Source organism: Emydura macquarii, unplaced genomic scaffold, assembly GCF_026122565.2.
Source record: "Emydura macquarii macquarii isolate MOO-44397 ecotype Brisbane River unplaced genomic scaffold, CSIRO-AGI_Emac_v2 contig_3220, whole genome shotgun sequence".
In the NCBI taxonomy this organism is placed as follows: domain Eukaryota; kingdom Metazoa; phylum Chordata; order Testudines; family Chelidae; genus Emydura; species Emydura macquarii.
In genome coordinates, this window is record NW_027133357.1 from 3,524,513 (window position 1) to 3,549,652 (window position 25,140).

General features: G+C 50.7%; 1 protein-coding gene across 8 annotated transcripts; it reads left to right on the forward strand.

Annotated features, from left to right (window-relative positions):
• TNNT2 (troponin T2, cardiac type) lies at nucleotides 1–24,655 on the forward strand. 8 transcript variants are annotated; one of them, XM_067531750.1, is made up of 15 exons: nucleotides 1–22; nucleotides 1,211–1,345; nucleotides 2,028–2,057; nucleotides 3,041–3,085; nucleotides 4,555–4,584; nucleotides 6,720–6,741; nucleotides 7,395–7,418; nucleotides 9,386–9,446; nucleotides 9,836–9,952; nucleotides 10,401–10,478; nucleotides 11,318–11,428; nucleotides 12,970–13,079; nucleotides 13,977–14,067; nucleotides 15,140–15,180; nucleotides 24,340–24,655. In XM_067531750.1, exons 1-15 carry the CDS (start codon nucleotides 16–18, stop codon nucleotides 24,386–24,388), a joined length of 951 nt encoding a protein of 316 aa, XP_067387851.1. In that variant the 5' UTR covers nucleotides 1–15; the 3' UTR covers nucleotides 24,389–24,655. The 8 variants fall into 8 exon arrangements, with proteins under 8 accessions (XP_067387851.1, XP_067387850.1, XP_067387852.1 ...); XM_067531749.1 differs by lacking the exon at nucleotides 15,140–15,180 and adding an exon at nucleotides 18,426–18,466; XM_067531751.1 differs by lacking the exon at nucleotides 15,140–15,180 and adding an exon at nucleotides 18,426–18,466 and having other exon boundaries at nucleotides 2,031–2,057.
• Nucleotides 24,656–25,140: the final 485 nt, after the last annotated feature.

Sequence of the window (25,140 nt, forward strand, 5' to 3'; positions counted from 1 at the left end):
AAATCATCGAAGAATATGAAGAGTAAGTGCTGGGCTTTAAAAATCTTCCCTCCCACAGCCCGTCCTCTTCGTGCAGAGGTATAACGTGCAGCTTGCTCAGTCACTGCCTTTGCAATTCGGGTGCAACCACTTCAAGTCCCATAGAGAGTCATCCATTCTCATTATTACCCAGCCCTGTCTGAAGCTGGTGACTGCAGAGTGAAGTCATTTTGGGAATGACTCACATTTGTATTAGTAAAAACAACATGAGTTCTGTGGCACTTTAAAGACTAACCAATTTGTTAGTCTTTAAAGTGCCACAGAACTCTCGTTGTTTTTGTTGTATACAGACTAACACGGCTACCCCTCTGGCATTTTTATTAGTAGTAACAACAATAATATTCCCTAGTTCTTAGACAGCACTTTTCATCAGTAGATCCTCAGAGTTGCAGTTCATAAGAGCATCCTTCCTTCCCATAAATGAAAGCCATGATGAGGTATTTGGATTTTGTGCTTCTCTTTACCACCCCTCTGACACCACTGGTGGGTGTGACCCAAGCCCTGCAGGTCCCACCATGCCCAGACTTTGGGAAAGTTGGGACTTGGAGCCAGACAAAATTTTCCAGCATGGTTCCATCTCTGTTGTCATGTAATGAGGGGGACAAAACAGCCTGAAGAAATGCATAACACAAAGTAGTATAAACTAGCTATAGGAGGGCTCTCTGAACTCCCTCCAGTAAAGTTGCATGGGAATCAGGCCTTCCCATCCTGCAAATATTATTGAGTCCAAAAACTTTCCCAATCCTGAATTGGGATGAAAAATAAGACTCTCAAATGTTCCTGAGTCAAACAAACTGAAAAATTTGGGTCAAGCAAAACATCTGAAATTTGAAACATTTTGTTTGGATTTTGAACTTTTTGACTTTTTTTTTCAGTCTAATTATTTTAAATTTTGAAATGCAAATTCATCTTGAACCAGAATTTTTCCTTTAGAGAGTGTCAAAACAAAATACTTAGATGATTGCGGAACGTTTTTCCAACATTTTTTTTGAGTCAGGAGGTTCATGGAAACTGACACCGTTTTGAAACCAGTTTGTTTTTGGCAAATCAGCATTTTTCAATGAAAATACAACTCGTCAAAATTCTGAGCATCTCTGCCCCCCAGAACCAATCATTGGTTGCACATTTCTCTCAATGTTCTAACCCAACCATTTCTCATTCTGCTTTGCAGGGAACAGGAAGGTAAGAGGAAGAGAAGCATCTTTCTGCCCATCAGCACAGGCTGAAGCTTTAAACGATCAGTGCAACCTCAATAACCTGCTTTCTCTCTCTCTCCCCGTTTCTGCAGAGGAGGGCATTGAAGAAGGTAGGTCTTTCTCTCTTGTGTGGAAGGAGCAGGAAGGCAAGGGGTGCTTGCTATTGGCTTACTTAGATACTTTGTTTCTTATTTTGCTTGGAATGGTTAGGGGTGGGATGACTGCAGGTGGGCAGAACAATGCGAATACTGTACAGAAAGGTTCTGTGAATGTTCCTTCCAACTTTTACATACATTTTGCTTTAGCTGATGTTCAGTTAAGGTGAAATTCACCCCCGTCCAGCAGATTGACACAACCCAGAGGGCTAATGTAAGTCTTAAGAGGCGTTGTTCCAGTCCTCTGCACGGGGGGGTGAATTTCACCCTAAGAGTGTGGCATTTGTTTTATTAGTGCTGATAATCGGAGACAGGGCCTCAACTAAATCCTGAGATCTGAGCACGGGGGGAGAATTCAGGATTGACAACTTTCGTAGCTCGGGCCTGTCTACAATAATAATGTGGATGTGATAATTCAATGGAAGCTGGTGTCTCTTATTCTATGGCTTTTTTTAATGCCTGGGCTACACCTGCACAGCCGAATATGATAGACACCAGGAAAGCGGTAGGACATAGTGGCGCAAAGTAGAGATCAACGAAATATCAGGGGACGCTCTAGCTAGATTCCACAGCTTTACGATACCCGACTAACCTTTTCCACTTATTCCTTTCACTGTTGCCACTTTCCATGTTTAAGAAGAGGAAGAATGGATAGAGGAGGAAGACGGTAGTAAAACATTTCTTCTTCTTTCACTTCCCCACTGCTTCCCAGCATTATGCATATAGAATGTCTGTGGATATGTTGTACATACATAAATGCTGTATCTAATCTCTCTATGGGATGGGGTATGACTTTTTTTATTCCCATTGCCTCCTGGAATTGCTTGTTTCATCTTTCTCCCCTCCCCTTTTCTTCCCTAAGATCATACCTGAATCCATTCTGGATCATTGCATTTCTAGCTTTCATCCATTCGCCAAACTCTCCCGTTGGTTGGTTGGTTCCTTCCTTATGTTCCTTTTTCTCTCCTCTAGTTAGCGCCAGTCCTCTAAGTCCCTTCTTACAGCCCCACTCACCTACCAATGTCCTCTCTTTAACTGCCACAGAGGATTCTTTTTGCAACACCGCTCTCTCTGGTGGAAGGAGGCACTGAGCTACACCAGTGCTATAAATAGAGCGTGTGATAGGATAAGAGGGGGAATGACTAAAGGCAGTTCCCACTTCTTCGGTTGCCCAGTGGTGGTACAAGGGAACAATGAAAATCACTCCCTCTGTGCCCCCCCCCCTTTCCTCCCGGGGCTGAGCATGTTGCATCCCTTTTTGCCCTGGAGAGTGATGGACCTTGACTTGGATGTCCCTGTGTGGCACTGCCAGGCCCTTAGAAATACCACAAGAGCAACCTCTAATGGCGTTTGGGCCCCTTCCCCTTCTAGTCATGCTGGGAATATGACAGGGCAGAGTCAGGTGGAAATGAGGGGGACATTCCCCCTCTATGCTCCTCAAAGCGTCAATAAAAATCAAAGTCAGTGGAGTTTGGGGTAAAGGTTCAGGTGAATTCCCATTTTATGCAACCTGAATTGTTACTTCTATCCATTCCGTGGCCACATTGCCTTCCCCCTCTCTGATACCCCTCTGGCCAGCTCACTATGACATGTACTTCTATCCGCCAGCCAGCCTCAGTTGCTCTTCTCACCTTGCATGTTGTTCCACAGACCAAGACAGGCACATGGAGGAGGCTGTGGAAACCACAGCAGAAGGTATGTGGTTGAACGTAGGAGAGATCTCGTGCTGTTTAGGCAGTCCACTGAAATGCACAATCCCTGGGTTTGGGTTTCAGAGCTGAGCTACAAAAACTCAGGGATGTTTAAGATCCCATGTCATTAACCCAGGCTATCTCCAGACTATGGACCCATACCTCCTATCAGCTCTGTACCATGGGGTTGTTGGTGCTTTGCAGAACTGTGTCTAGAATGTGCAGGATATCAGAGTTAAGGTCCAAGAGGAGAACTTTGCTTGTAAGCGGGATACCCCGCTACACTGGCCCAGGTGCTCTGGTGATCGAGCTGGGGAAAGTGGAGACACACCTCCACCCAAATTGAGGAGGACTTGCTCCCCTCTGCAGGCATCATGTCTAAGTCGCACTCCTGCCCATCGATTCCCAGCTGCACCGCTCCACAAAGAGCCCCAGGAGAACTTGTGCATCAGAAATGCTCCCTGAGACTCAGTGACTCCCTGGACTGCCCTTTCCTACTACAGTGCAGGGAAATATGCAGAGTCAGCCCGTTTCAAGCTGCAGCAAACGCCGCCTCCTCCTATTCAACTGGCTCTGCAGCTGGCAGGTAGTGGGCAGAGCCATGGCTCCAGTTACTCCTAACTCTTTACTGGCCCACTGGTTTGTGTGGTGGCCGCCATCTTGGTTGACACTGGGGATTGAACCAGAGCTAAAAGCTTGAATTGCCACAGCTTGTACCCAAGAGCCAGGCTCCCTAGCTGGGGGCTATAACAGCCTCATATTCTCTGTAGCTCAGCACAGAAGGGGACACGTAACGGACTGACCAGCGGGTTAAGCTTGCAGAGGAGCTGTAGTTCTGCAGGGACTGCATCCAAGGGTAGCCCTAACATGGCCACGTCTGGGGTAACCCTTCCCTCGCCCTGTTCCCCTAGCCTTTAGAAGCGTATTGGAATTCAGATCACAAGTAACACAATTTAGGGCCGAGCAGTGTGAACAGTCCCCTGTCTTTAGAGGGGGTAGACTCAGCACCATCCTCTGTGTGGTGTATAGCAAGAGCACCCCATCTGCACTGAAACGTTAATAAAATAAGGTCAATAGAGAGAAATAACGCTGCTAGGCATCAGCATCCTTCCACTGTTAGAGAGATCTGGATCTTTCCTCAGCCCATTTCCAGACGTAAAGCTGGAGTCTGGTTTCCATTACAATGCTGATAATCCAGCCTGGCTCCACAGGTTTCAGTGGGCCCACTCCTAAGTTTTGCCAGAATGCCTAATATTGGAATCTGCCCCTTACAGTGCAAAAATTGGACAGAGCTGTCTCGGCCGTGATCCTTCAATACCGAAATGCCAACTGTGCGCTTTGGTATTGACCCACCCCCTGTGAAGAATGCTAGGAATTTCTCAGGGCATTCAGTGGGGAATGCAGATGTGGTATGTATGTCTCTGCCTGCATGGCATGTTTGTGATCAAATTCTCTTTTCTTCTTTTAAAATAGAACACGAAGATGAAGCTAAAGACAAAGAAGGTAAAAGCAAGAGTGGGGAGAGGGGTCTGCTCACACCCCTGGTCAGTCCAGGCCCGGTCTCACTTGTTCTAAGCCCCAGACCCCCACCACTCCATGGAGATTTTTTCAATGTTAAACTCATCCACCACTAATAATGGAGTTTCTGACTCGTGCTGTGCAAAAGGCTCGCAGCCGGGCTGGAATCTCCCTCGCCCGGCCCATGCAGAGGGCCCCTACGAGGCTTCTACGGGTCATGTGAAATTGCCGTGATAGCCTTGTGCTGCATAAGGTAGAATTTCACACACACTGTGGTGTGAAGCCAGGGGACGTTCTGATTTCAGGGTTTAAGCTCAAGTGCCGCAAATGGAAACTCCTTGTCTGGGGTTCACAGGCCTTTTGAGTGAGCTCGGGCTTGATTTGGAGTGACTCTGGGATGTCTCCCCTTGAAACTCCACAGAGCTCATGTTTTCACAGTTTTCACCTGTTTTCCCCTTGGGGCATGTATCAACTGGCGCTCAGAGCACAGTGTAGGATTAAAAGCCAGATTTTTAAAGGTATTTAGGTGCCGAACGCTGCAAAGAGGCACCTAGTGGGATTTGCAAAAGCACTTCAAATCTGGCCCTGAGAGCCCAACCCTGCCAACTACAGGGAGCTCTCCGCTCCTGCCAACATCAATGGCCTTGCACCCTCAGGCTGCCTGCGCTGGGCCTGAAGAACGCGTTTGCGCGCGCCTCCCCAAAGCCAAGCCGTTGCGATTCACGGGGCTCTGCTTCTGCCCCCTCTGTGAGGAGGAGACATTGGAGAGCTGTCCTAGCTCCATTCATGGATGTCTGTGTTTGGAGATCCCACCATAGCCCTCCCACTACTTCCCACAAGGCAGCTGGAGGCGCCTAAACTGCACCCAACATCACAGGATTCCCAACGCTGGGGCTGGCACATTAAACAAGATGCCCCGTAGTGGCCAGTTGGTCAACCAGTTTTGTTCAAATGAGGCCACCTGCACCTCAGGTCCCCAAAATGGAGGCACTAAAAATCTGTGGCCCTGTCTTGATGGGAAGCGCTTCCTGGGCATAAAGTGAGGGAAAGGCTCAGGCCCCACCGACCTGTCCCCACCGCCTCCTGGAGCGGAGAGCACGTGCCTGGGCTGTGGATCGGACACGTGGCCAGGGGCTAAAGCTCTGTGACTCCCACAGGCGGCGAGGGGGAGCGCGAGCAGGAGTCTAGGGAAAGTAACGTATCTGTTCTTGCTCCATGCCAAGATAGCGGGTTGGGCTGGAGAGAAGGAGCGATCATCCATTCACATACACCCCTTCCGCCCTGCAGGGATGTGTGGGGGGACGGGGCATGGAGCAAGAGGAGACAGCAAAACCTCCTGACCCCCAAGCTGCCCTCTCCCATACCCCATGACTAGAGTGAGCACCTGGCACTAGGCAGCAGCAGGACCGGGGGGGAGGGGACACAGGCTGCCACCTCCATCCGGATGGCTTCGCTCTGATAGGCTGTGGGGCTGGATACGAGTGCAAGCCCTGACCTTAGGACCAGGTGCCCTGTACCTGGCACTCAATGGGAGCTGTTCCATTCCCTGCTGGCGCGAGCACACCGCAGGCTTCTTGTAGATGAGGCACGCCCGTAAAGAGCATGGTCCTGCATTACGTGTCTGCAAACGCTGCCCGAGCCTACGCTCTCCGTTTGGGCAGCTTTTGAAAGCAATGTGTCCCCTGTGCCCAGCCCCGAGGGGGACCCCTGCCTGCCTGCATGGGGTGGGGATGGGAAGCTCACAGAGAGCCATGTTATGAATATATGAAGCATCTGCAGGTTGTGGGGGGCGTACATCGGTGTCAAGGCAAACACAGGGCCTACCCTTTGCAATGGAGTTCTGCAGCTGGCTGGACCAGGCACTAGGAAAGGAGCTGAATACTCCTAAACTGTATGTGGGGTGAAATGTGGCCAGATTTTGACAGCCTGGGCCCATCCCTAGCTAATCGCCTGGTTTCTGGACTCCATGCTGTAAGTTTATTTGCAGCACAGCCTGAAGGGATGGAGCAAAAGAGGCCTGGGGGCGCCCAGTCCATCACGGATATTTGTATTTAAGTGGAAAGGCGAATATCTCTGTGCCATTAACTCCGTGTTTCTCTTTGGTTCCCACGGACCTGCAGGAGAGTTGAAGCCAAAGCCCAAGTAAGTGGAAACGCATTTCATTGAGTGGGCTGGGAAGTTTGGATTGTGCAAGTGTGCAGGCTCCCTCTGCCGTATGGAGTATGCAGTGAAATAAATACAGTATTGGCCAGAGCACGGCGAAAGAGCAGGAGGCTGGGTAAGGGGTAAAGAACCCTAGAACAGGAGCAGGGAAGAGAAATAAGGAATGCAAAAAGGGTGGGAGAACAGAGAGAAAGGAGACTAGCAAGAAGGGGAAAAGAGTAAAGAGAAAGGGAAATGAAGGAGAAGAACGGGATGGGGAGAGTGTGGTCAGAACCGGTGCAGTTGGAGCAGCTTGTGCATTCGGTGGCACAATCAGGACCTCCCACTCTGGCTTCTGCTGTAGAAGACCAGCTGCACATTCTCCAGCACAGTCAGAGCCCCCGCTGTGCATTCATCGGAGCAACTGGAGAATTGCATGCCTTCTCTGGAGCGACCTGAGCATCACTTGAGCTAGAACCACCTGCCCAGATGAAGGGATCTTCTGCCTGTGAATGGGAATCTTCCCATGAATCCCTGGGAGCCCCAATTCCCTGTTAGATGGGCAGAGCAAGGGAGCACTGAATGCTGTAGGTCCCTTAGAAGGATATTGCCCTTCTAAACCTCCTTTTCTTTCCTCTCTCCCTATTCCCCAGTTCCACCCTTCCTAGTGTCACCAGGTAGGCTCAGTTTTCTAAGCCCAGGCAATAATACTGCTGCATAACAAAGGCGGGGTTGTGCACTTCGCTGGGCTGGTGCCACATACGCACGTTGCTTGTACTGACCCTTACAAGGAAGAGCTGGACTAGCGACATCCTCATCTCAATGGGGTCCAAAGGAACAAAAGGGGTTTGCAGGGAAGCACCAATCAGCAAGCTCAATCCCTGATCATCTCTCCGTATGAGCAGGGCTCTACAACGAGTGATAAGCCTGAAGCAAAATTCTTTCTTTCCCATTTGGATCTGGATGTGAGAATCAAAATCTGCATCCCAGGCTCATTGCTGGTTAGTAACGGCCGTGGATGCCTTCCGAGAGCCCTTCATATTCAAACACCTTGATGTCTGAGGCAGCATGGGTCGGCAGACGAGACTGGACTGGGAATCTGGATGCCTGGGTCCTATTTCTAGTCCAGCCACTGATTTGCTTGAACAAGTCCCTTCCCCACCCTGCACCACAGTTTCCCCATGTGTAGGATGGGGATGACGATAGTGCCTCTCTTTTGAGAGCTGTGGGTGGTTCAGTGCTGATAACAGGGCATGTACATCTGGATACTCCAATAAACACTTTGGCCCAGAGCCTCAAAGGAATTCAGGTGCCTGACTCTCATTGACTTCAGTTTGGTGCCTAAATACCTTGGAGGATCTGGGCTATTGCCATTGTTTCTATGTACACTCTACTTTGTATGATGAGCCCGTCACGCTGACACACCAAAGTGCCCAAATATTGCATTCAATGGTGCTATTAAGGTTCCCATATTTGAAATTGAGGCCCAAAATTGTCTGTCCCAGAGCTGCTGGAGGACTCACTTCCCCCAAAACCTTCTATTGTTCTTTTCGATGAAACTGACATACTATCAATGGAAAAGCATCTTGTAGGTACTTGTCAGCAACGTGCAGTTGGCTGCAGCATTGCTCGCGTCTGGGTCCTTGCTTGAAAGCCTGTCTGTTTTCTAAACCTGTGGGGCTCTTTCCTGGTGCAGGTGGCTAGGGGAATTATCATTTTAACTGCAAACGCCAGACTACAGAGGGGGTGAAATGCACCCCATGCATGGGGCTAGCAGGAGGCCTAGGAACCACTTGAGATCAAGGCTTAAGTGAGACTGAAGTGGTGCCGGAGCTTTGTGCTTGTGAATTTCGTCCATAGTCCGCTGCCACCCTACTCTCTGCCCATTTTCCACAGAGGCCACAAACCCACAGGCATTGGGGGACTAGATAACCTGGGGGCTAGCAACAGGACCCCAAACCGGTCACATCTAGGCTGACTGCTCCAATCTGCCCATGGTTCAAAGCTGTTGCAGCTGCTCAGTAGTGACCCACATGAAACAGAGCTGGGGGGACTCAGTGCCCAGGGACAAGTGTCTTCATTGTAAAAACAGCCCCCCCCCACCACTATTATGCTCTGGCTGACGGCATCAAGCTAGGGTTGTCCTGTGCTGAACACTGATTTCCCTCCCCCACACACCCCACACACTTTACATAGGCTGGGCATGGTGGGGTGTGCAAATGATGCCTTTGGCAAGTTTATTTGCCAGATTTTCACTGGTAAAAAGTTTGGACAAGTATTTTATTTTTGCTGTGCGGGCTCAATCCTTTTGCCATGGTAGAATAGGGCCTACAGTCTACACATGCCAAAAATGACATCATAACTCTCTGTAAACCCAATTATCTAGGCAGTTATACCTCTGGGCCTCTAAAAATCATAGCAAGCTAATAGTGAATTAACTCCTCTGCCAAACACTTACTGTTGAATTCACACATGCACGCTACCTTCTGCCACCTTTCACAGTGGCATGCTGTCTGTATGGAAGCTAGATTACCTCTGAAAGAGCGTCTCCTAGCAGAAGTAAAACAAGGGCGTAATATGTTATCCAGCCAAATGGAGATGATCCAACCAATCCGAGAGAAATCCTTTCTGCCGCTCTTTGCAGGCTTTTCATGCCCAACCTGGTGCCTCCCAAGATCCCGGATGGGGAGAAAGTGGACTTTGATGTGAGTACTGGGTGCCAACTGGACTCTGGGCCTGCTCCGTGGTAAGTAGGGGGCTTCAGTCACCAGGGCTGTCAGGCTGGCACTAAATTCACTCACACATCAACATTTCCTAGCCCCTCCAGGCTTGTACCAGGCATGCCCAAACAGTGCTGTGTCTGCCAGCCCTCCAAACATGTAACCAGCCTCACATCTGCTAGCCCCTTTGGGTATGTACCCAGCAGACTACATACCATGTCTGCCAGCCCCGCTGGGTATTTACCCCCTTCCAGTGCTGCGTTTGCCAGCCCCTGCTGTCCTGTTTAGATCGCCCCTGGCTCCTATAGCGCCCTGGTGGCTGCTGTTCTGGGAAGGCAGTGGCGACAGCTGGCTCAGTGCCACATTCCCTGCAGGACATTCACCGCAAGCGGATGGAGAAGGATCTGAACGAGCTCCAGGGCCTGATCGACGCCCATTTCGAGAACAGGAAGAAGGAGGAAGAGGAGCTGATCTCCCTCAAGGACCGAATTGTACGTGGGGAGGCCCCTGATTGCGCCATTACTCCCCACCCCCAAGCTAAGGGCTGTGTTCTTTCCCTGCTAAAGACATGGGATCGGGACCTACAAAGCAAGATGCTCTCTCAGGGGAGAGAGGGGACCCAGGTCTGATCCAGACTGAGGAGCCTGGAGGTATCTGGACCCCAGGGCTGGGAAAGGGCCATCCCTCTCAGTATTTGGTCCCAGGTAGTGTGGTGTCCTGCCAGCCATCCCCCAGGTGCCCAGCCATGTCTGGGGAAAGCAGAGGTCATGTGGTGGGGAAACGGGCACTCCTTGCCGTACCAACAGAGCTAACGCTGCTCCTTGCTGGGCTGGGCCCCCAGTCACTTGGGAACCAGGGGGAGCTCTCCCTGGATCCCTGATGGGGAGGCGGGGAGTCATCCCCTGGGCTCTCAGCTGATGCCTGGTTCTTCCTCCGCAGGAGCATCGGCGAGCCGAGCGGGCGGAGCAGCAGCGGATCCGCAGTGAACGGGAGAAGGAGCGCCAGGCCCGCGTGGCTGTGAGTGTCCTACCTCCCGGCGCAGGGAAGGGTTGACAATAACCTCAGAGACAGAGCTGCATCTGGGCTCCTCCCCAGCTGCCCTGCTGGGAGCAGCTGCCGTTACCCCTTCTTGTACTGCCGGGGCCTTCCTTCTAGCCAGCGGGGGACTCCCCTTCAGTGCTGCTTCTGGGTCAGCCAGCAGGGACTCTCCAGACCCACCCGGGGCCAAGATGCTTAGCCCAGGGAGTCAGTGGCAACACATTCCACCATGGCCCCTTGGCTGAGCCGCAGCCTCGGGCTGGGCGGCCCACGACTTTCCCGAGCGACACAGGGCTGGGCTGGGTGAGCACTCGCTGGGGAGAGCTTGAATGAACCTCTGGGCGATGGGGAGGAGTGCGATTGCTTCAGCACAGGATCCTCTTCCCTCCAAGCCAGCGCCCAGCCCCCAGGGGCGCTGGGCGGATGGAGGGACTCACAGGGGCCTGCACCACTTGCGATGATGATAAGGGACCACGTTACCATGGTGACAAAACCTCTTGTCCAAGCTGGTGACTGCTTGTCAGAGCCCCACTCGCATTCTGCTGGCACGAGGGCTTCGTGGCTGACACACAATGGCCCCTGTGGCCCATGAGTGGCTGCTTCTGTCACATGGGGACTCGGGTCCCTCCTTGCAAGGGGCAGCGAAGTACTTGGGAATCTAAGCGGTTATCATGGCCTGTGCCTCTGCAGCCCTTTGTCTGGCCTGGGGCCGTCTGTACCTTCCCAGCAGCTCTCGCTTTGCAGAGTCCGTCTCTCCAGCAGCAGTGAGTTCCCTGGCTTCCCTCTAGACCCCCCTTGCTCTGGCTCTCCCCTGACAGGAAGAGAAAGCCCGCAGAGAGGAAGAGGAGGCCAGGAAGAGGGCTGAAGAAGATGCCAGGAAGAAGAAGGCTTTCTCCAACATGCTGCATTTCGGGGGCTACCTGCAGAAGGTACGGTTCCAGCTTGAGGCTCTTGGGAACGGGCCATGGTGGTGGTCGCCAGAGTCCCCCTCACTCTGCCCCCTCCCTGCGTGTGTGTGTCCTGCTTTCTACTGGAGACAAGATGCAAGTGGGGGACCCTCATGGACTGCAGGCAGCATCTCTGTTTGCAGCATGTCCAGTCACCATGGCAGCCAGATCTGCCAGAGGATCCCAAAGCCCCTGGCCGTGCTGAGCTGGCCTCAGGCAGAGGCTGTCCTCACTTGACAGCTGCCTGCCCCTCCCACTCCTGACTCTGCTGCTGAAAACTGCAGCTGTTAGGCTGCTGCAGCCCTTGGGGCTGGCATTACTGAGTGGCTGGTGCCCGCCTTGGGTGGCTGGGGCGGTGGGTCTAGGTGCAGGGAGTGAGCGTGGACCACCCTCAGGGCACAGAGCTAGGCAGAAACCACGCTAACGCAGCCAAGGACTATCTAGCACCGCTAGAGGCATCAGAGGCAAATGGCTGCTTTAGGACGGTAGCTGGGGCTCCATTCCACAGTTAAAGGGGCCAGCCTCCAGGGGAGCATGCTGGGAAAATTCCCATGAAAGGATGACCCCCAAGCAGAGAGCTGGGGGAGAAGAAACCTGAGCACAAACCTCGGGGGGGGGGGGGCGTGGGCTGAGGCTGTGGGGAAAAGGCCACTGGTGCAGCTGCACGGTTCGGTCCTCTTTTGGTTTGGCCAGGACATTGTGTTGAGATCAGAAAACTCCAGGACCCAATTCTCCTGCTGCAGGGAAGGAGTAATTTTCACTGAAGGCACCTGCATTCTTTGGTGGAGGCCTGATCTGCTGTGCAATAAGGTCCTCACCAGAGCATCACACACAGCCTCAAACTTTACCACTCTCCCTCCCCACGAGAGAGAACCGTGGCACTTCCCCAGGGCAGCCTCCTTGCTCTTGCTCGCTTCTCAGGGCCGGGCACTCGGCCCTTGGGACCCTGCCTCACAATCTCCATAACTTTATTGGCATGACAGGCGAGCAGTTTGTTTGGTGGCTGGTTGTTCCTGTATCGTGGTTTTGGGTGCTGTCCATGCCCTTCTGGGGAGACGTACCATTTTTGGTAGTATCATAGCTCCACCTAGAGGCCCAGCTGAGATCAGGTCCCCTTATGCGAGGTGCTTCATGCACACGTAGTGAGAGATAGTCTCTGCCCCAAGGAGCTCACAAGCTAACCAGATAAGACAAAGGCTGGGAAGGGAAACTGAGTCAAAAAGAAGACAAGCGACTTGCACTATGTAACCCAGCAGGTCAGCGGCAGAGCTGAGCCTAGAACCCAAGTCTGCTGGCTCCCAGCCTAGTGCCCCCTCCACTGGACTAGCCTCATGGCAAGTCATAGTCTCAGAAAGGCTGGTTGGGGCAAAGCGGATGGTGGGTGAACATCAGCTGGGCATCCCCTTTGGAACCTCCCTGGTCCATGGGCCTGTAGGGACTCATTCCAGCCCGGGGGATGGGGGGCATACCTGGGGCACGGCAGGATTTAATTCCCTCTGACTCGGGCCAGCTGATGTCTTCAGACAGAGAAGAAAAGCGGGAAGAAACAAACAGAGCGGGAGAAGAAGAAGAAGATCCTCAGTGAGCGGCGGAAGCCCCTGAATATTGACCACCTGAGTGAAGACAAGTTGAGGTAAGGATCGGGGGGGATGTAGAGTAGCATCTCCCCCCCTCCAAAACCTATCCAGCTGGAAGAGAGTTGGGGGCATGTGCCTGAGCCAGGAACCCTTTGTGTCACTAACCCAGGAGGGCAGCAAACCAACCTGCCCCCCTCCCATCTCTTCATACCCCCAGGGGAGGCCAGTTACTCCCCCTCCTGTACCAGGCAGTGTGAGGAGCCCGCCCCACCCAGGGACAGCACTCCAGATGGTGACAGCAACAGCTGCCCGGCCGGAGCTATAGGACAATGTCCATGTGAATGTGCTGGCGCATGGGGGAGCACTGGAAGGCAGTGAGTGTGCCATGCCGGAATGAGAGAGCAGCAGCAGATCTGTGACCCAGCAGCGCTCTGGGTTGCATCACCCCTCGATGCCCAGGGCTCTTGCTGCAGCCGGGGGAACATGCGATGGTTGCCATTGTGCAACCACTGTGGCTGCCTGCTGGGACTGAACTCCCGAGCAGCAGCAGCACAAGCTCCCAGTATGGGAGCCAACAGGGAAACTGAGCTAGGGTTGTGAGTAAGTTGCAGGCTGTTACAGTCACAGGGGCTGGCCACCGGGGGGAATTGTGATCACACATCCTAGTCCCGAGTTCTGTCACCATCATGGTTTGAGAGCATCCCATTGCCCTAGCTGGGTTATGCGCTAATAGGCAGCAGGTCCCAACCTGACACTAAAGCGGTGTGAACTCAGGCATGGCTCCAATCCCCTGTATCTACCCTACTGGGGGGCAGAGACTAAAGAGCCTCATCTCGAGTGGGGTTGGGGAGGTCAAAGCTGTGTGTGGTTCCGTGAATCACAAGGCTAACCTTCTGCCTTTCCCCAGTGCCCCGCTGCACCCCCTTACTGACTCCCCATGGCTCTCCCCACAGGGACAAGGCCAAGGAGCTGTGGCAGAGCATCCACAACCTGGAGGCTGAGAAATTTGACCTACAGGAAAAGTTCAAGCAGCAGAAATATGAGGTGAGGGTTGTTCTGACCTCGGCGCCACCCTGCCCAATCTGGTACCTTTGAGCCCATCTCTGCCGTGGGGAGACCTCTGGAGGTTGAGGCTGCTGTACCCAGCCTGCCACTGTAACACATTCTCCCTCATTCTCCTGCGGATGGCCTGGGGCTGGCGGATATGGTGGTTTCACTCCATGGATAACGATTCATCCAGGTGTGAGCTGAGATTCCCCATTCCCTAACCTGGATTCGAATCCAGCTCTCGAAAAGTGAAAGGCCAGCGTGCTGAGATTTGTTGAGCCAGACCCTCAGCTGGTGTAAATCAGCATAGTGCTATTGACTCTAGCAGAGTTACACCAATTTGTGCTAGCTGAACTTGTGGCCCAAGATCTGTAGTGAACAGTGCGTGAGCATGGCAGAACCCTGGCTCCCAACCCTGCCAGATGCGGATCCCTGGAGATCATCTAACCAGTCGGAATCTCTCTAACGCCCAGACACCCAGGCACCTGTCAGTCCCTCCTGCTTTGTACCCTCACAAGTCTCCAAATTGCTGGATAATTTTATGCCCTCTCGGAGCGCAGTGAACTCATAGTCTCTGCTTTCAAAAGCAGGTCAGCTATCTATCATGTTTCCCATGCACCCTTCACTACATCCCGGTTTCACTAACATTGTTTCACCAGCCACACTCTCCCATGGCACAAGGAAAGGCCTCGTGGTTGTGTGCTGAACCAAGTGGGATTCGGCTCTGGCAACGTGGCTGAGAAGTTGTGCGGATGAAGCCACTTTGCCTGCTGACACCCTGTTGAATGTGGCTAACTGTGGCAGCATGAGCAGGGCGTCTGCCACCTGTAACTCTAGTTCTCTTTTCTATGGGTTTTTGCTCGGTGTGGTGTTCAGGCCCAGGTCCTCAAAAACATTTAGGCGCCTAACTCCCTTTGAGGATCTGGGCCTCAGTGCCCTTGACTTGCAGTGAAGTTAGCGGGCGTCGACAGCCCTTCACAGCATCCTGCCCTCTCTCTGTAAAACCTCCCTTCTCTGAGTGCTTTCCTGTGTCTGCCTTTTAATAGTCTCTTCTATCTAACTCCACCAGATTGTCACGCTCACTGCTCGCTGCGATGAGCTAAGCAAGTAGTAAGTACAGCCCGGCCCCCTGCCGGCAGCTTCCTGTTCGGATTTGTGCTTGATTCGCCAGTCGGCTGAGAGGGAGCAGACAGTCCCACTGGTGTAGGGTAGAGCCCGAGCAGAGATCTGTGCCCATGAGCCATAGATTCAAGTGGGATGGGTTAAGGTGGAGGTCTACTTAAGGAGGTAGGTAACAAATGGATAGATGGCAAGGTGAGTGAGTGATTGCCAGCCCAGATCAGCTCCCATGTCCCTATCTGACAGTGGCCAGAACCTGCTGCAACAGAGGAAGGTTCAAGTAACCACACAGTAGAGCATCCTGCCCATAGGGGGAGGTTCCTCCTGACCCTTATCAGCTCATGCCTGGGAGCATCAGGGTCTATATTGCTGACAGTGTTTGAATCCTTTCAGTGCTACTATCTGTTTACAAAGGACAGAGGGGTGAAAGAAATGGGGCGTGCTCTACATTAAAGACCCCTTTGATAACTCGAAAACGCAGGATCTTGAATGCATATGGATCAATCTACTAGCTTACAAAGCCCAGGATAGGTGCCGGTGAGAGTCTTTTATAGACCACCAAATCAGACTAAAGGACAGGATCAGTTACTCCATAATTACCTGTCTGTAATGTGTGGACAGAAAAATGGTGGTGATATGGGGACTTCAATTTGGCGACCTCCACTGTAGGCATCCTGCAGCCAATACAAAAACATCCTTAGAATTTCTAAAAATTATAGATGAGGATTTTCTGACACAGATATTGCACCCAACACACGACAACTCCATTTTGGGCATCGTTATGAAGATTAGTTAATCACTGGATAGGAAGTTGGTGGCTGTCTAGGGACCAAGAATATCTTGATTATGTTAATTGATTCATAGATTCCAAGGCTGGGAGGGACCACTGTGATAATTTAGCAGGGCCTTCTGTATAACAGAGACCAGAGAACTTCCCCCAACATAGTTTCTAGAGCAGATCATTTAGAAAAACATCCAATCTTGATTTAAAAATTGTCAGTGATGGAGAACCCACCACAATCCTTGGTAAATTGTTCCACTGTTAATTACTGTCTCCATTATAAATTTATATCTTATTTCCAATCTTAATTTGTTAATATGGACACACCAGAGGACTGTCCCAATCACTATACTTGGTGCTTCAAAAGAGCTAATTTCCCAAAGCTGAGGCAAGTTATGAGTGAAATTAATTGGAGGGGAGATGGGAATTTAGACAGAAAAAATGTGAATGAAAATTGGGAGTTCTTAAAGCAGAGTTGATTAGATTTGTCCTCTTTCTTACTTATAGAATGATGGCACTTTGTGTAAAAGCCCATCCTGGTTCAGCGGGAAATTGAAGACATCAATTTAGAAATATATAAAAACCATAAATACCAAATGGGGGGAAGGAGAGGGGAAAGGGAAAATGGATCACAATCAGTATAAATGAGTGATTATGAAGTGTAGAAAATTAATAAGAGAAGCTAAAGACGTCAAGTAAAATTCCATGCTGGCAGGTCTAAGGACAATAAGGAGGAGTATTTTAAGCATACTAGGAACAAAAGAAATCCAAACAATGGTATAAGCCCATTAGAAGTAGAGATGGTAAAATTGTTAATGAGGTAGCAGAGGCAGAAGTGTTCAATAAATATTTCTAAATTTAGAAATTTGATGTGCTCATCAGATGAGGATGATGAATTACTTTCCAGTCCATTAGTAACTGAGGAGAATGTTAAACAGTATCTGTTACTTTTTAAATCAGCAGGCCTGGATAGTCCTAAAAGAGTTGGCTGAGGAGATCTCTGGCCCATTGATGTTAAATCTTAATAAATCGTGCAACACCTGGGAAATCTCTGCTGTCCTTAATCTATGAATCTAATATAACTCTAGATATTCCCATTATCTGTTGTTATCCTTGTTTTTGCTCTTAAAACCAAATTATCAAAAGCGGCCACTGACATTGGGTGTTTCCATTTTGGGGAACTTGATTTGAGACACCTTGTAGCCAAAACAAGTAGCCACTCTTTAAGATGTCTTCACCCCCTCTGATGAGTGTCGGGGTGAATCAGGAGGTGGATGGGTGAGTGTGAATGGGTATAGCTGTGGAGTGGTGTGTTTATGTGGGAGGGCAGTTGTACAGAGTGAGGTCTGATCTGGGCTATTGCCTTCCTGGGGTCCAGCTGGGCCTGGATGCTGTCTGCTCTCTCGATGCCTCTCTGTGAAGTGTGTTTGAACCTTGCTTGGCTTGCAATGCTACCTAAGATCTGGACTTACTCAATAAGGGAAGCCACGTGTCCCCTGCCATGAGGCATGTCTGGGTAAGTACGTGAGCCCTCTCTATACTGTGGATGAGCAATAACTGTCCTGTCCTTCCTTTCCCTGTGCTCTGAGCACAAGCGGAGTCAGCAGGTTTGGATCTTCATTAGCCAAATGGCCAACATTCCTAGCCAGCCATCTATGGATTTGCTTTCCAGCTCATTTGGTCCCTACGAGTAGGATACGTAGGACCTGTGCGTGAGACTGGAGAAGCACAGAGCTGTAGCAAGATTGCATAGGAGACATCAGATCCACATAGCCCAAGTACCATAGACCCAGAGCCCGTGTCGCTTCATTCACGGGAGCCCTGGCAGGATGGCTGCTGCCCCTTGTAGGCCCAGCCAAGAACAGCTTTTGCTTGCTCTGTACCACCATGGAGGTAGGGCTCATCCATTCACCTCTGTGCAGAAGGCGTTGTTCTGTCGCCGGCCTGGAGCTGCTGGTCACACAGGAGAGAAGCATGGAGAAGAACACCTGCAGAGAAAGAATCTCCTTCCCTCAGTTCCTCTATGGAAGGCAGGCAGTGAGCATCTCCCGCCCGACACCACTGAGAACGGCAATGCAGGCTGCTCTCTGCGTTCCCGTCCGCTGGTCGGGAGTGCCCTTTGCAGCAGAGGAAAGCCAGGACTGGGCCGCGGTGAGAAGAAAGAGGATTCTCTATTGGAGCTGTGGGTCACAGACCTGCCCTGTGGTTCTCTAGCTCCCAGCCTGACCTAACGCAGCCTGTGCTACCCAGCGTCATCTCCAGAGTCTCCCTGAGTCCTGGCCTGGACTAAGCAGGGGCTGCTGTCTGCACTACGTGGCCAGGCTGCTCTAGATGGTCAATTGGGGAGAACAGTTCCTGCTCTGTCTTCCGCTGCCTGCACTGCCCATTGGCAGCCCCCTGCTCAGCACAAGGTGTTGACCACAGGCCTTACTGTCCTTCTGTATTTCTCTTGCAGATTAATGTTCTTCGAAACCGCATTAGTGATCATCAGAAGGTGTAAGTACCCGGGCTGCCTTCTGCATTCCCCCCAGCAGAGCCCTCCCAACTTCACTTCCTGGCACAACTCCTTCACCGCTCACCACGTCTCTTCTCCTGTGCTCTCTGCCTTGCCCCTGGGCCTCTCCTTTCCCCTCTTGTCCGCCCCCCTCAACCCTCCACCTCACTATCAACCACTCCTCTCCCCTCTTGTTCGGTCTGCTTCCTTGTCTATATTTTTTTTCCCTTCACCCTTTCCTCTGCCTTCCCGGCTCATCCTGTCGCTATTGCATGTTCATGGGCACACAGGGAAGATCAGAGCCTGCTAGGGCTTTCGTCCTTCCTCTGCTCCCACTGACAAATTTCCCTGTTCTTCTGCATGCCTTCCTCCTCTGCTTCTCCCTTGCTTCTCTAACCTGTCTACATCCCCTCTTCTTTTCCTTCTGTATACTCCTTGTCTCTGTGTTACTTCTCCTTCTCATCTCTTCACCTTTAATCTGACACAGGGTGAGCCACATCCACCTCCACTGGCTGGTTCACAGTTAAAATAATAACCTACTCCTGCTGCTAGCTTAAGTGTCAGCAGTGAGTTCTGGAGGTGCTGGGTTCAAACCCTGATGATATGGGCAGTGGGGTTGTAATCCTCTGCTTCTGGCCTCCCTTGTCATGATCCTGTGTCAGATATTGACTGGCTACAGAGCTTACATCTGAGTGAGGTACACCCCAGATGTGTTCATCATAAGATCCTTTTATGCTCTGCCAGGTATGGCGGAGGTTTGCTTAAATAAGGTATTTTACACACACTGCCACATGGTGGCTGAATAGTATAACATAGTTTAGCATTACATCACATCTCTCCCTTAAGTTCTACATTCCTACCATTTGCAATATTTACACTCCCACGCTGTCTTTGAAGTTCAGTATGGATCAGTCTGTTAACCAGCATGATTCAGAGACAGTTTTCTAATTACATGACCTGAATGTATAACAACTTGCTCATCTGGCTGTCCATAGTTGCAGTGACTGGCAGTGGTTGGTTTGGTCGTCATCTTGTTCTGCATCTACCATCTGTGGAGTTAGCTCTGTTGATTGTTCTCTCTGAGGAGAAAACTGTAGGTATCAACGGTTTCTGTTGAACTCTCCACTGTAGGTCTCAATCATATGATCTGGTCACTACCTTCTTTTTCTTTACGACAGCTGGAGTTGTCCACTCTTTTTCTGCATCCAATTTGATATGAACATAGTCACCAGGTTCTAGACCTCACAATACTATGAGTGAAGACAGTTGTAAAAGCGTTCATAAGCTCTTTTAGCTTTTTTATCCGATTTGGTTACTCTCCTCGTGTCTGGCCACTTTGGAGATAGAACTGTTGTTCCAGTTTTGGAAAAAAATCTGAGTTATCTTCCCATCAGGAGTTGTGCTGGACTATATCCAATTACTGGTGTTGATCTGTAGTTCAGAAAAGCAAGGAATGACTCTTCCTGCTGAAGGGTTTTCTTGGCTGTCTGTACAGCTCCCTCAGCCTCTTTAATTCACTTGTGGGTAAGGTGGGGCTGCTAGTAATAAGACCACAGTCATATTTCATTCAGAACGACTTAAATTCTGCTGCAGCAAAGTGTAGTTTGTTGTCTGTCACTAGTTGTTCTGGAATACTAAAGGTGAACAAAACTGCACTTCAGTTTCTCAATAACACTGTGACATGTTATGTCCTTCAAGTACATTATTTCTATATACCAGGAAAAATAGTCCACTATGATGAGGCAATGATCTCCTCTGGATTTGCATAAATCTGCAGCTAGTCTCTTCCAAGGTCTCTCTGGTAGGGGTGTTGTTATGAAAGGTTCTCTCTGTTGCATTGGCCTGTTAGTTCTGCAATGTTCACATGTAGATACTTTACATCCAAGATGTGTTGTACTTTAACAGTTCATTCTGTGGTTTTGTCACTGTAGGAAGGCCTTGTAGGTATCGACCAAGGTAATTTACCATCCCTAGTACATGTCTCAGTTCTGGTGCAGGAATGAATGTATTCAATTTTTGAATGGCGTTTACTTTCTCAGGACTAGGAGTGATTCCATCTTTATTGTCTGTCCCAAAAACTCCATTTGGGGTAGGCAGAAAATGCTCTTTCTCCTTGCATAGCTTCCATCTGGACTGGCTGATTAGGCTTAGGACTTCATTGAGAGTTTTGTTATGGTCTTCCATTGAAGATCCATATATCAGAATATCGTCCATGGAATGTACAACTCTGTTTGGGTTGGTTAACAGTTCTGCCATCTTTCTTTGTGAAATTTCAGGTGCACTGGTAATCCCCAAAAGTGTAATCTTCAAAAACAAAATAATCCAATGGGTGTGATAAATGTAGTCAGTTTAGCATTGTCTTTAGCTAAAGGAATTTGCAAGAATCCACTCAGGATATCCACCTTGGAGAATACTGCCGCTCCTTTCACTTTGGGGTGGAAGCCCGTCCAGTGTGTGCATGTGGGGGATATATTTTGCCACCATCATACCTGATGTGGGCAGTGAATTCTCTTTATGCCAGCTGGAGCTGTCCAGCCTTTTTCTCCATCCCACCTGTGACACCCCCCCCATGTCATGCTCCTGGATCGGATATAGACTGGCTATGGAGCTTATTTCTGAGCATGATAATCGATACGCACTAGGTATATTCATATAAGATCCTTTAACGCACTGCCGGGAATGGCCAAGGTTAGCTTTAACATGATAGTTTACACTCAGCACCATCTAGTGGCTGAACTGTATTATAGAGTTTAGTTACACCCCTGTCTCTCTCAGTCCTAGGATGAGAAGAAAGGAGCAATCTCTCCCCGCTCTCTTCTTGCCTCCTATGATGTCTCCTGGGTCTCAGGCTCCCTGCTCCTCATGCCCCCCCTTTGACCTCTTCTCCCCTTTCTCCCCTTGTCTTTGTTCCTCCACTACCGTTCCCCTCCCCTCTTACTCCACTCACTCTCCTGGGCTCTGCAGAGCCTTCGTCCCCTGCGTTCCCTTCGCTCCTCCTTTCTTTCACTTGACATTTTTCCCTCCTCCTTTTCCCTCTCCCAATGTCTGTTCTCACCCCCCACCCTTCCCCTCTCTCTCTTCCACTCTGCTCCTTTTTCCTCTCTCTCCATCACAGCTGCCATCCCCTTCCTGCCTCCTTGGCTCTGATTTTTGCTCCCCCATCCCCTTTTTGCAGTTGTTTGAGCTGCTCATGGGTTGGAGACCCAGCTGCAGGGGATTCTGGGGGCCTGGGAGCGTTGTTCCTACAGGCGGATAAGGGGAAGTTCCTTGCCCCAGTGGATCTCAGAATCCACATTGCTAGGGGGGAGTACCCAGTTCCTTGAGTGGGGTATTGCCTCATCCCCCCAAATCTCCACTCCCCTTTGGAGGAGGGGAAATGGGCTGTGCTCTGTGAGGCAAATGCAGGCACTGAGAGGGCCCAGTCCTGAATGGCTCAGACCTATAGTCCATCTAAACCAGTGTCCTGGCCTCAGTAGTCCTGTCACATATAACAATGACAGGATCAGGCCCTCCAGTGCCATGGATCCCACCTGGCCCTGGGCTAGATCCCCCACTGGTGTAAATTGGAGGCACTCCACTGAATGTTGGGATTTCCCGTTTCCACCAGATGGAGCAGGGCACCAGCCTGTTTGGATACAGTTCTCTCTTGCCTCAGTGGCAGATGCTTCCTGATTTTTCTTCCCTCAGTTTTTTTTTTTTTCTCCTTATGAGGAACGTTTTTATGTAACCAGGATCAGTGGGTTTGAGTCTGCTCTCTTACACTGGTGTAACTCTGATTTCAATGCCGTTTTCACTAGTGTGAATCTGGCCTCAGGGGGTTACTCCTGATTTACACCAGGGTGAGTGAGGAGGGACTCAGGTCCATCACTAGAACTGATGTAAAAAAGGGACATAATTTTAGTGAAAATGTTCTAAAAAAATGTTGTCCTTTTTTTATCACAATTTTGAATTTCAGAATTTTTCAGCCAGCTCCACCCATTACATCTCCCATCCCCTTTTGCTTCCGTCCTATGCCTGAATCAAACCCCTCTGCAACTACATTTTGACACACAGCTGTGGGCAGTTTGGGCATGTGGTCATTTTGTACTTGAGAGGGGAATGGGAATAAGCTGCTGGAGTAGCGGAACTTCGTAAGGAATCGGGATTGCGTTCCCATGTAGATGTCTCTCTAGGGAGGAAGAGCAAGGGAGAGAGAGAGAGAGAGAGAGACAAGGGTAGCCCAGTGGGTAGGAAGTAATTTAGAGTTTGCCTTCAGGCATCCGCCAATCTTTAACCCATACAGTGAAGTAAATGTCACTCTGCTGTAACTGCACCTTTATATCCTGCTCCCTGAGAATCTGAGGCCCAGTCATGTGTGCTGGCTAGGAGCATTCTGCATTGTTTACACCAAATCTCTCTTCTCTCTTCCCCTCTGATGTGACCCGGCCCTACAGCAAAGGGTGAGTAGCATGGCTGTCTTTGTGGTGTGTGGGGCTGATCTGGTCTACACTGCATGCATGCTGCACGGGGAAACAGGTTTGAAGTGAAACTGGATCTGGGGAGGGTAAACTAGTGGTCTAAGCAGCTTTTTTCACCATGGTATGTTGGCCAGGGGTGAGTTTGGGGAGGGCAGAAGTGAACAGACCAGAGCAAGAAGGAAACCAGGCTCCTTTGGGCTCATCTTATTTGAAGGATTCAGGGATTACAGTAAAAATTCTAATTCCTTAGAGTAGTGTTCTATTTGGATCTTGAGCTCTGTGATTGGTCATTAAGTCACATGGGTGGTTTCTCTTCCCTGATTGGATGCACTAACCCTTATAAACAGGAGGAACTGCTGAGGCATTAAACTTGCCAGGCACTGCAAGCAGCTGGAGATATATAGGTTTTGGGGCTTGTGCAACTTGGGCCATCTTAGCCTGCCTCCTGTGCCCAAGGAAGAGCCTTGTTCATCTCTATAGAGTTAGCAATAGCAGGGCTCCTCCCTGACGGAGGCAGAAGGGAAGGCACAAGCCTCATTGACTGGCTGCTGGAAAATAAAGGTCCCTTTTCTCCCCCACTGACTTGAGGGGAGGATTTGGGGCCAGATTCTTCCTGGTGTAAGGCAGTGTTGCTCCCTTGACTGTAATGGAGCTGTGCCAGTTTACACTAGCCCAGGGTCTGGCCCAGGATCTTTAACACATTTGCTAATCCTAGTGGGCACAGAGACACCGTCTTGGCTTGTATTCACCTCTGCACCAGTGTCTGGGCCCTCCCATCTGCCGTCAGCAGAAGGGCCAAGTGAGCAGAGCTGGTGACTTTCACTATAAAATGCATGGACGGGAATGCTCTTAGAGAATTTCACCTGCCCCCACTGAGCCTGATTCTCTCCTCACTGGCATCTGGTGCAAATTGGGAGCGCTGGCTTAGACCAGAGGAGAACTGGGCCCAATGCACTCAGATAACATCCATTCACCATCACTGCCACTTGACGGAAGGAGATAATGTGTAGCTGTTCCTACCCCTACTGAGTCCTGGGGATTGACTTCGTCCCCATTTTCCAAAAGACTCTTTGAGTTTGGAGAAGGGGAGTCGCCGAGTGATGTACCTGCCTTGGGAAAGTGTTTTGGCCGGTCTGGTTGGGTGCAAGAGTCTGCTCAAGCCTTTGTCTGTGAAATGCGTTAGCGAAGAGCCAAACCCTAGCTCCATGAAAGCCAATGGCAAAGGCCCATTGATCAGCATTTGGCCTTCGGGAAGGCTGTGCCAAGGATTTCCTCAGTCTGTGTGCAGTGTACTTTGGTCTCACCTTCACTCTCCATCTGGGCAGAGAGCATAGTCCCCGAGGAACCCAGCCCTGGCCTGCTCTCTCTCCTCCTTTAAGTAACACATTTCAGTAGGTGCTTCTCTGCTTCCCTTCCAGCTCGAAGGCTGCCCGTGGGAAGAGCATGGTTGGTGGCCGATGGAAGTAGCACCTGTCTGAGGGGCACCAGGCAGAGGAGAGGCACAGGCATGGAGAGGAGCATTCCTCTTAGGTCAACCTGGATTCCATTTACTGCAGATCCTGCACAAACCCACTCGCCACCCCTAAGGACACAAACCAGTTGTGCTTGCACAGACCTCACCACAGGGATAGCACAGCCCATGTGTGGAGCAAAGGCTTTGCTAGGTACTGCTTGCTCTTTTCACTGAACCCCAAGATGTTGTTGTGTCTGTAAATAAAGAGAATCATGAAGGGATACGTGCCTGTCCTGCCCAGCTATCTTCTAGGTGACTTGCTTGTTGAACTTGACCTATTGCCCTGCGTCCAGAAGATACAGGCTGTGGACCTGGCCCTCAGCTGGTGTACCTCATTGCTGCTCCATTGAACTTCCTCCCCACTCTCCAGGGCACCAGAGGGCGTGACCGGGGGCCTTGGGTTCTTTGCTGTTGCTTAGAAACACGGCCCAGCCTCATGACTGGAACTGGGACCCTGGCAGCCATGTAGAGAAAGGGCCACTGACCCGCATCCTCATCGGCTTGCCAGGAGGGGGCACCATGAGCATGCTCCCCACAGGCACGGTGTTACTGGGATGCCAGCTTACTTCCCACACCGTGGCCTGTTTGAAGCATTGCTGGCCTCCGGCCAGGCCCTGCTGCGGCTATTGTCTCAGGCAGCCACACCTGTGCCGCCCCGCCCCATGCGTGGTGTTCTCTAGCTGAGCCACGCAGGAGCAGCTGAGTC

Bases quoted from the DNA above. Each gene is read 5' to 3' on its own strand.
- TNNT2 (XM_067531750.1), top strand. The intron at 11,429-12,969 runs GTACGGTTCCAG...TGATGTCTTCAG, and splicing joins TCGGGGGCTACCTGCAGAAG to ACAGAGAAGAAAAGCGGGAA. The intron at 15,181-24,339 runs GTAAGTACAGCC...CTTCCCTTCCAG, and splicing joins TGCGATGAGCTAAGCAAGTA to CTCGAAGGCTGCCCGTGGGA.